The sequence below is a fragment of the Bactrocera oleae genome, chromosome 6, assembly GCF_042242935.1.
Source record: "Bactrocera oleae isolate idBacOlea1 chromosome 6, idBacOlea1, whole genome shotgun sequence".
Classification (NCBI taxonomy): domain Eukaryota; kingdom Metazoa; phylum Arthropoda; class Insecta; order Diptera; family Tephritidae; genus Bactrocera; species Bactrocera oleae.
This window is the reverse complement of record NC_091540.1, coordinates 56966705-56978433: the sequence shown is the minus strand read 5'-3', so window position 1 is coordinate 56978433 and position 11729 is coordinate 56966705. Positions and strand designations below refer to the sequence as shown.

The window sequence follows — 11729 nt, the reverse complement described above, 5'->3', positions numbered from 1 at the left end:
ATAACCCCTTAAGGTCATGAAAACATTTTCAAGAAAAGCACCCCTATGGTAGTTTTTGTAGAAATTCATTTTATGAGATTCTTGATCGAGCTTATCCTAAACTAAATGTGACCACTTCTTGAAATATCAAAACTCTTATATGATATTAAAGTATTTATTACTCTTTTAATAGTGTATCTTGGGAAACTTATCAAACATCATGATAATACTCACAACATTGAGCAGTTCAGGAAGATTGGCGTATCTCAAAAAACATTTCAACAAATTTAGAATAAAATAATCTTATATAATATCATCTAATATAGCTTAAAAAATCATATTTATTACAAAGTGCTATGGTAGAATGTAGCGGCCAGCTGAGACACAACCATCGCGCAGTAAATATGGAGGCTAAGCGTTATGTTACTATAATCCACTGTGAATCCAAGTAACACTAATATCCACTAACCAACTGCACGGTCCACTGACCAACTGCATTGCCTTTCAGGTTATATAAGACAAAAGTGCAACCCACACAATTACCGCTAACCTTGCCTGAGGTCGTGAAAAACTTAAATGTCACACAAAATCCAGCTGCATTTACTTTGCCACTACTTACATAGGCTAAAGAAATAAAAAGCGCATCAAATACAACTGGCTTCGATACACGCGGCATATAGTTAGACGCACCACCGTTTACGAACGCAATTCCGCAGTTGATGTCCAAACAACGGCTTCTCAGGGCCGGCCGCTGGAATGTTAGCGTAGCCGTAATTAAAAGGTAACGCGTAACAACGTAGATGTAATGAGCAAATCCACTTAGTACAAAAGCCAGCAAAGCAACTAACAACAGCCCCCTCCTTAAATATTGGGGATGAAAAGCAAAAGTATATAAGCAGGTGCATGTGGTCACAATGGTCGCATTTCCCTTCAGACGCGCGCGAACATTACAAAAACCCTAAACCAAACAAGTCATACAGTGTATTAGAAATAAAAATTTAATTAAACTACCGTGAAAACGCAAGGATAACGGAAATTTTTTAAATTGAACTACTAAGAATTGTGAATTAAGAACTTAAAACAATGGTTGTATCGGTGAAAGTATTCAAGAAGGCCACACCTAATGGCAAAGTGACCTTCTATCTGGGACGTCGTGATTTCATTGATCACTTGGATTACTGTGATCCTGTTGACGGTGTTGTGGTCGTCGATCCGGATTATTTAAAAAATCGACGCGTTTACGGACAACTAGTCACCACCTATCGTTATGGCCGCGAAGAAGATGAGGTCATGGGTGTTAAATTTTCTAAGGAGCTCATATTATGCCGCGAACAAATCATGCCGATGACCAACACCAACATGGAAATGACACCGATGCAGGAGAAACTTGTACGAAAACTAGGCAGCAATGCACATCCATTCACCTTCCACTTCCCACCCAATTCACCCAGCTCTGTGACACTGCAACAGGAGGGCGATGATATGGGCAAACCGCTTGGCATTGAATACAATATTCGTGCTTACGTTGCCGATTCGGAGGATGATCGTCAACACAAACGCAGCATGGTCAGTTTGGTGATCAAGAAATTGCAGTATGCGCCCCCAACACGCGGTCAGCGTTTACCCAGTTCGTTGGTGAGCAAAGGTTTCACCTTCTCCAATGGCAAGATCAGCTTGGAAGTTACGCTGGATCGTGAGATTTACTATCATGGCGAGAAAGTGGCTGCCACCGTGCAGATTAGCAATAACTCGAAAAAATCGGTTAAGAATATTAAATGCTTCATAGTGCAACACACAGAGATCACCATGGTGAATGCGCAGTTTAGCAAGCATGTGGCACAGTTGGAGACAAAGGAGGGCTGTCCTATCACGCCGGGTGCAAATCTTTCGAAGACATTTTACTTAATTCCATTGGCAGCGAATAATAAGGATCGACATGGTAAGTAATGAAATAGTTGGTGGTCGAATAGTGGTAAGTGAGTGAAAGTTCAGTATAGACTCCTGACCTTAAGGCTTTGTTAAGTGAAAAACGCCAAATTATCGCTTTTGTTGGAAGCTTTCTATATAAATGTAAAATACTTTGCCTACATTTTGGCGCCAAATTTAAAATTTTAGCCAAATTATCACTTTTGTTGGATGGTTTCAGTATATATATAAAATACTGCCTACATCTTGGCGCAATAATAAAAACTGTAGTCAAGTCACACACCTAAGATGATGAAAACAACTATCCATAAATGTTTCTTAATATTGAAGCTTAATTGATTATACTTCACTTTCTTAATCAAACGCTACAAAGGTATTGCACTCGATGGACACTTGAAGGACGAGGATGTGAATTTGGCCTCTTCAACTTTGGTGCAGGACGGAAAATCCACCGGTGATGCTTGTGGTATTGTGATCTCCTATTCGGTGCGCATCAAGCTGAACTGTGGCACTTTGGGCGGAGAAATGCAGACAGACGTGCCCTTCAAATTGCTGCAGCCAGCACCGGGTAAGTTAGCTAACAAAAAAAAACACTAACAATAGCACTATTTAAATTCTCGTACACCCGCTTCAGGCACCGTCGAGAAGAAGCGCTCGAATGCCATGAAGAAAATGAAGTCCATCGAGCAGCATCGCAATGTGAAGGGCTACTATCAGGATGACGATGACAATATCGTGTTTGAGGACTTTGCCAAAATGCGTATGAATAATGTTAATATGGATGATTAAGCGTTGCAACAAGTAATAAAATGTTGCACGTTTATGTGGCAAATGCCACGCTGGTTTTGGTTACCCTCGCACGAGTTTGCCACGAGGGCGTATGTGATATTTCTATATGTAATTGCAATTGGCAAGTATATTAACTATGAACGTAATTTGTTGCAGCAACAACAACAGTAGTCATTTCGACATCGCATCTCATCAGCAGCGGCGCTTAAACTACATAATATTTAAATTATTGTTATTGTAAACTTTTTTGTTATTGTTTTTAGTTTTTATGTATTTGTGTGTGTATGCGCAGCAATAATCCAATTCGTTTACACACACAAATACCCGTATGGTGCAATTACATATTTATGCACTAATGTTAAGCAATAAAAGAAAATTTAAAAAAAATTGTGAAACTGTGAAAAAAATTATTTTAGCGAGCAACTTACTTTTTTGAGCACACAACACTTGGTTTTTAGTAGTTATAACCACTGTTTATTATATTTAAATATTATTGCAAGAAAATTTAATTATTCGAAAATTAATTTTTAAATATTTGAAAACCAAATTTTTTTTTCAATTTTTAAAATAATTTTTTAATATTTAGAAAATAGTATTTAAATATTTGAAAAAAAAAATATTTTTTAAGTCTTTTTGAAGCGTTTCCTTAACCGTGTGCACTGTTTTGTAGCATTCGTTCGGCGTGTTGCAAGTTTCAAATGCGACTGTTACATGTGTGGCAAGGTCAGCAGTGAAGCCAACTAACTGCGACATGACACACTACCAGTTGTGTATGTAAATATGTATGTGCATGCATATATTTACTATGCAAATAATGGTTGGTCGCAGGGTTGCTTAAGGGTTGAAGTGCAAAGTAAATTTCTATATATTAATGAAACTTACAAACATAAACATATATTAGTAATATACATACATGCATATATCTACACATACATACCCCTACATCTACATATACTTGTAATCTACACACTCTTTGCATTTACGGAAGTCCACAATTGCTTGCTACCCTTATTGCCCACTTCTACAATACGCACTTCCTTTTATGCAAACACACTTAAGACCGCAATAACCTTGACCAATCAGCGCTTAGCGGTGTGTCAACAACCCTTTCGCTCCTAAGCATTTGATTGGCGTTTGAGCTGTAACTGCCGAAAGCATACGAAGTATGCATATTGACACGAAACTGACCCGCTGGCATAACGGTCATAATTTCGTTGAATATGTAAGTGTATAGGTATATGTATACTCGCCTGCAATATCCTAAAAATCTTTGTTTATTTTAAGGTATCCATAATTGTTGGCCTTTGATATTCATTGGAAAATTTTCTTCGTTACTTATGCAAATCAGCTCAGCTCGAATTCTCATTTGTTTTTGCATTTTTTGTCCTTTCAAAATACAAACCAGTTTGTGCCAAAAATTCGCAGCTGTTTTGGAATTTGCAAAATATCCACTCCACACCCAGTTGGCAAGGTCATACCTACTTTGTATAGTTATAGTTAAGGCTTAACTGTGAAAGGTGTTGGTAGTGGTGTTGGTAGTACTTATTCGAAAGTTCCGTTGTGCTCAGGAGGCTTTGAATTTCCTATTAAAAAAGTGTTGAGTATTTTAAGAGTTTAATTCACATTTTTTGATAGTTATTTTGTTGAAGGTCATTGAATGTGCTCTACAAATACATAAATATTAAGATACGGGTACATATAAGTTTGGACTTTCCAGGCTTCGTGAAGAATTAGAAGTTGTTATTGACAAGAAAGTAGTAACTTGAGTTTACCTGGCATACATATGTATATGAAAGTCAAATGTCAGAGATCTCGCGGTACCTTCGAACCAATTTTATATTTCTATAACTTGCTAAAATAAGCTGAAAAGAAAAATATTTGCAGATAATTATTATTAATTACTAAACAAACAAAATATTGCATATACTTAAAACTTCAAATAACAGTTGATTATTAAAGAAAAAAATAACAATTTTATATTTTTACTAAGTTCAAGGTTTCCACGTTTTACAAAATTTGGATTTGGAATGCTCTAATCAAAATTGTATTGAGAAAGTCGAACGAATCTGCCTTCAAAATTTGCAAGATCTCGTGTAGTCACGTGCTCAAAAATATTACTAAATTCGATCGTTATTAACTGCAGTAGACATTATTTTGCTGCGAAGATGGCGGAACATATATACATACATACGTAGAAAGAAAGAAATATTTTTTTATTTAAAATTAAAGAAGAGGTTCACCCACAAAAATTCTTCTTCTTCCACTAGAGCATTGATATTGACATTTGGGATTTATGTGCTTAGCAATATCATCGTATCATTTTAATAGTAAAATTCGACTAATATTCAGTTTCGACTACTTTCTTTTTAATATATTATAATATAAACAACTTTCACCTTTTATGAATATCTATATCTTGGTTTAGTTCGATCAGTTTGTATGGCAGACTATAGTGGTCCGATATCGACGGTGTTGAGTAGCTTCTTCAGGAGATTTGCCAAATTTCAGATTGACATCTCAAAAATTGAGAGACCAGTTCGGGTAAATATACACTGACACACCAACGGACATGGCTAAATCGACTCAGCTCGTTACGCTGCTAAAATATACATATGTATATATATATAATATATATGTTAGAGGTTCACCGTAGTTTCCTTCTGGATGTTACAAACTTCGTGATTCAAGGCCAAGCTCAGCGTTTCCAGTTCTGGTTTAGAAGATGACTCCTTTTGTCTGACACGGTTTAACTACGAAATAATGAATTACCACTTTGTCAGCTATTTGAGGAATTTATATCATCATTTCCACTTAGCATATTCGTTTTGGGCTTAGAAAGTGAACGTAAATAGTTCTTATTTGGAAATTGTTTTAATCTTCTGCTCTTTTCTGCTCCGTGGAAGTACATAATGCGTTGGTTGCAAGATTATATAATTGTTAGCTTGCTTATATAAATATCATGGTCCCGTTAATGCGAGCTAGTACGCAGTTTAGTAATATTATATTATAGGCCAGGCACATCTGTTTAAATATAATAATTATAAAATTACTGACTTTCATACCGACTACACAAATCTGAACTCGAGAATATGTACATTATAACTATACGTATATACTTCTGTTTATGCACTAGTTTTCACTCAAACCTCAATCTAATGCAGTGCTGTCATTATAATCGTATCTTTTCTATTGCACAATCATCATAAATTTCGATTGGAATCTGTCGTCAATGACTTGCTCTTTTCCATTTTGTTTTTATATCCAAAGACGTTAAATACGTCATCAGTCATTTCACACTCCGCTGAATTGTGCCAAGTTAAGTTGACTGTATGTATGCATGTTAATTTAGAGAAATGGCAGAAATCGGGTTAGATGTTAGTGGCGCGCTGTGCCACGGTTAAGTGGTCCTCTATGGCATTCAGAAAACTTCCGCTTCAAAGGGCTTGATTACACAGCACGGCTTTGGCTATAAATGCGACTGTCAACCAGATTTCAGCATTGTGAGCTTTCGAACGCCATCCGTGGATTAAGACATTCAAGTTGAGGACGAATAAAATTGTGTCGACACTAGTAGTTAAAGTCTAGCAAGCGAAGAGAGTTTAACTTAAAACATGTTATTTATTGTAATTTTAGCCATACAACTGCTGAGTGCACACTGTGGCGCTCAATACCTGCACGCACGCCGCGATCCACGCATCCGTCATTCCGGTACGAACAACACCAATGATCAGTTGCATCTCAGCAATCAAATCGCGACTCTCAATGCAACGGCACTTTTCGGACAGTTACCAGCACATGGCTATAGTCAACCCAAATACTCGTCGTCACTGCGTGCCACGCCGCCGGATGTGGCCAAATATCGTAACTTCGGTAATTACTTTCAAGTTATTCCGTCGAATACGCAATTAAAAATGTTTGACCCACCTGTCGCCACCGCCAAGCGAGAACTTAAGCAACATTCAGAGTTTTTAACGCCATTTTCATTTAGTCATCGTATATTACATTTGAGTAACGACCACACACAGGACTCACGCCCGCGCCGCTACACGAATTCGAGCTACAATGCTGTACCAGCACAAAACAACTTGAAACATTCAAATATCCTCCACTCGCTTGACAAAGCTTTGCCAATGGAGTCACTCGCTCGGAAAACACAACGAGTGCCGCGAGAGAATGTGCGAAATTCAGATAATGAAAGAGAGCATCCTAAAATAAATAAGCAGACGCAATCTTTTCAGTAAGTTTTCACTGTTATTTAACGATTTTGACCTAAATTAAAATGTTCATGTCATAACTTATTAAAAATGATAGAATTTTAATTTAAATCTTATTCGTTTTAAAAATTGACTGTGGGGTAGTTACTTGACTACAATTTTAAATTAAGAAAGATAAAATTTTTAAACCCTTCTACAAGCAAACCATGGAATTATTAGGCAATTGTGAAATCACAAAACTTTATAACATTGCTTAAAATCCTACACCTTCAGTACTGTATTTATTACACTAGTTTCCAGTTTAAACAATTCATGAATCATATAATTAAATTTTCATATAATATACGTGGGTGGTCCGATAAGTATTTAGGCTAACCGCCCAATGGCGCTGCTATCGCAAGAGAAAGTTACTATCGCCTAGAACATTTTCGTAGTAATATTTCAGTTTCGAGCGTGTCCGCGGATTTTAGAAAAATTAAAAAAGCAATATCGGTCGGCGATTTTTTTTCTGTTTTCTAGAGGTCAATCGCGCAGAAAAATTAAAGAGCGCTTATATTATATATTGTACACCCGGCTCGTCTTTTTCGATAGCGACCATTAAAATTTGTTTTAACTGGTTTCAATAAGGTCTCACGTCGGCTTTTAATGAGCCACGTCCATGGACCCCAAAAAACTTGAGTGAATTTAATAAATCAGAATTTTATAAATTTAATTAACAGTAAATGTTTGACCTCATCAGAAGTAGTTGGTAGTGAGAAGGAAAAAAATTCAATATTATCTCTCAGCTCACATTTCAAGTATTAGTTTGCATAAATTTTCCAGTCACCTCTAGTGGAGAGAGTTTCATAACAAAAAGATCTTATAAATAGGAGATATAAAAAAAATTATTTAAGTAGACAACATTTATCGGTGGTAAACCTTACTAAATCCTAAAAAGTGAAGTATAATATTCCTGGAAAATGGGAAAACTGTGATTCTGTGAGCCCAACCTGTATATAAGGATCTATGAGCTAAGTATAAATTAAATTATAATTACGACAAATATCACTAATATATGTTGGTCAACTATCGGGGTATGTTTCTATAAGATCATCTTTTATAGTGAAATTAAAAATGATTAATTTATAAAAAAATGTCGTCGTAGTATCATAGCTCTTAACCAAAATTATTAGCAGAAGTACAAGTATATATATTATTCAAATATTCTTTATTTCTTCAAAAAAGTCTTACCATCCTAATGACAGAAAGTTAAAGGTCCACAGGGTGAGAGTATTATGAATCGATGAACTTTCGAGATGAAAACTGTTCCGTGGCGAAGCATTGTAGTGTCATTCTAAAACTGGTATTTAATCTTCCACACTAAATTTAGATAATTACAATATAATCTTCAGAAATATAGTATATCATTTAACAGTTGAAAACAATATTTTTGGATATTGTTTGTAACGCATAAAATTTTAACTAAAAATATAACTTATGACATATTTTTTCCACTAAGAAAATTATATATTTTTGCTGTTCCTTTAACCTCAATTATTATTTTTCTTTACATATACATATCTCTCAGTGACATATACATGCGATTTAAGAATCCACAACAACAGAGTTTCGGTCATGTCGAATTCCAACCACAAAAACGCTTTGAGAAACGTTTCGAGTCGCTCAACAACAACAACAATGGCAATCGTCATCGCGGCGAGGTGAGTACGAGTGATTTACTTTTGAGTTGAATCGCTTAAATACAACCTTACCGTATTACCGTATGCAAGCGCTTTTCAAGCGTGACTTGAGCAATTTTCTCTACGCATGCGCACTAAACGCACCCAAGCACTTAAGTGAGTTTTGAATGAAATTTCACATATTTCATTGTAGATTGTATGGGCTGATGCGACGGGCGGTTACGGTGAGCACCATTGGGATTTGACGCAAGGAAAACTACGTTGAGGCGCCACCGAAACGTGACTTTACGCAATTCTTAAGTATTTATGCTAACACAATTAGAAGGTAAAATTCAGAAAAGATTCCATTTGATATGCAAATATGATTTAATGAGCGTTAGTATAACAGTGTGTGTATATTAATAAAGAGAAGAAGGCAGTGAGAGAAATGGAAACAGAAAATGCAATACAATGCAAAAACAAAAATAAATTATTATATTCAAGAATTGCATGCTTCATTTGCATTAGAATGTTTGGATAGTTGGGCGCCTATGAAAGAAGCGCTTACAACCAAAAATGCAGCAGAGATCAAGAGTAGGGGTAAGGAGTGCAGTCAAAGGTGAAGCTGTAAATTACTATCGCAACTGAGTTTCTATTTATTTACAGTTTGTTTCTCACGCCAAAAGTGGTCAGTCAAGTTTTGCGATGATAAAAGGTCAATTCGGGTGGATAGATTGGCGATCGGTCGGTCGGTCGGTCGGTCGTTTGGTACGACGGTCTGTCGCGACGCGCCAAATATAAAAGTAGCATCTAGGACACTCACCGAAAGGAAAACCAGTTCTTGAAGATGATTATAAATTCTTAAGGTGATGCAGTATTAAGTTTGTTACGAGGACGACGATCATACGTAGGACTGCAATGGATATGTAAATGTGGCACAGCTAAAGATAGTTCAGAGACAAGTAGCGCTCATCTTAAGGGTTGCTCACACTGCTACGTTATCATTACATAGGTTACCTGTGCGCAAGTTATTGTAACTTCCGTAAAAAAAATGTTGTAAATGTCTTGGACGCTTTGGTTTTGTGTCCTTGCAACAAGGGTGGTTGTCCTTTCGTGCGTCGACGCTGTCCGCGTAGCATTTGCATAAAACAAAAACAACAATTGAACATATGAATAGCCCAGTTTGATGTGTGTTTGTTTGTTCACACATGTGAATGTGTATAGATATGACACTTTCGTCCAGCTGTGCTGGCTTACTGCTCGCCAACATTATTCCTACTGCAGGACACTGTCCGACTTAATTATTCAAAACAAATTTTCCGGTTGATTGCCGCTTTGACATTTGTCCATCGAATCAATAATATTTTGTTGCCGATTTGTATACTACACTCATATTTCCAGAGATATGAGCGTATGCGCTTGCTTCAGTGGCATATCCTTATACCCTATCGCAGTCTAGAGGTTCAGTCGCTCACCTTCTCGGCTTCATTAATGCTCGCTGTCTGTGTGCCTTTGCTTAGCAGCTAGCAAAGTAGCCTTTGGCCAGAACCGGTTTCTAGCTTTCTAGCGTAGCTTTTGTGGGAAGTGACTCTGGCGCCGTAGAACATTGATAAGACAGTGCACTGGAAACCCTTTTCTTAATGTTTTACATGTGAGATATTTAGTATGTATGTATGCATCTCTGTCGGCGCACACATGTGTCCTTTTACAGCGTCAGCGTCAAATCGAAAGGACATTCCATTTATGTGTACATTTCGTTTGATCATTGTTATTGTTGTTGATTATTCCCCTGACGCTCGGACTTAATTTATGCGTTGAGAAATTTCGTGTGATTGTCTTGTCTTCTCTTGCTTCGCCTTACCATGCCGTGTCTGGTCCGAACCGGTTTGACCGGTCCAGCTTGAGTTGGTGACCATGTTGAACATGCGAATATGCTATGTGTCTTGTGCATCGTAGATCGCGGTTTCGGTTGAACGGTTGATTTGACAATACGTATGTTTGTCAGTATGCGCATTTGTTGACATCAAATAGTCATGCATGTGACTAAACATAGTGTGAGAACTTTTTTCGCGGCCTTTGTTTTTTTATACTCGCTCATCTCCCCCGGATCTATGCTGCTTGAATTTCGGTGGTTTACCTAATTGACCGACTTATCAACTTACGCGTATGCTTCTTGTTCACATTTCGTCTTTAATTAATTTGCAGAAAGTTGATCGTTGCGAATGATAGTTCGAACCTACTAGAGCCGCTCGACTTTACTTCTTGATGATGAAATAAGAGTTCGAAAGCACTGTTGTCATAAAATAAAGCATTTTACTACTAACGTTATTGAATGTGGTTAAACATAAAGGCTCAAGCTCCAAGATGTACTAGAGCTTAGAATCTCTGGACATTGAATAATGTGTTCCACTTCACTAGTTGCTGAGTTCAAAAAAATAAAGGCTTTGGAACTATTTAAATAGGACTGTATATAAAAATAAGCTCGATGTATGGTTGCCACATGAGCTAACGCAATAACCCTCATGGACCGAATTTCCATCTGCGAATCGCTATTGAATCGTAACTAAATCGAATCATTTCTAAAGCGGATGGTTACTGGTGATGAAAAGTTGATCACTAACGACAACGTCAACCAAAAAAGTTCGTGTTCGATTGCCGGTGAACCCGTGCCAATGGTGGCAAAGCCAGAATTAACTGTCAAAAAGGTTTTGTCAGGTGTTTGATGGGATTGGTAGAAAATCATTTACTATGAACTGCTCTCCTACGGCCAAACTCTTAACACGGAACTTTACTGTCAATAATTGGACCGTCTAAAGGAAGCAATCGCCCAGAAGCGTCCAGCTTGAACCAATATAAGAAGAATTCTGTTCCACCAGGACAACGTCATGCCACACACATCAATAGTGACTCGCCAAAGACTACGTAAGCTCGGTTGGGAGGTTCTTATGCATCTTTCTGCATATGACGACTGATTCAGCTGGTGAAAAATTCACCTAAAGAGAAGTTTGAGAAAATGGACTGTCCCAATTTTTTGCCAGTAGGGTCTCTATGACAGTTACAATACATTTTAAAGTTACCTTCAAAATGCCAACAAGTTATCGAACGGTGTATATATGACCTTAATTGGAACATTTTAACTATGCTAAATAAAACCATCAATTCA

General features: G+C 37.1%; 2 protein-coding genes across 2 annotated transcripts; both read left to right on the top strand.

Annotated features, from left to right (window-relative positions):
• Window positions 1-894: 894 nt before the first annotated feature.
• Window positions 895-2706, top strand: Arr2 (arrestin 2). The gene is made up of 3 exons (XM_014231713.3): window positions 895-1918; window positions 2279-2473; window positions 2540-2706. The coding sequence occupies exons 1-3, from the start codon at window positions 1063-1065 to the stop codon at window positions 2692-2694; spliced, it is 1206 nt and encodes a 401-aa protein (XP_014087188.1). The 5' UTR covers window positions 895-1062; the 3' UTR covers window positions 2695-2706.
• Window positions 2707-6185: 3479 nt separating this feature from the next.
• On the top strand, window positions 6186-11651 carry LOC106615497 (uncharacterized). The gene is made up of 3 exons (XM_070111346.1): window positions 6186-6931; window positions 8476-8608; window positions 8781-11651. Exons 1-3 carry the CDS (start codon window positions 6306-6308, stop codon window positions 8850-8852), a joined length of 831 nt encoding a protein of 276 aa, XP_069967447.1. The 5' UTR covers window positions 6186-6305; the 3' UTR covers window positions 8853-11651.
• The last annotated feature ends 78 nt before the right edge of the window (window positions 11652-11729 follow it).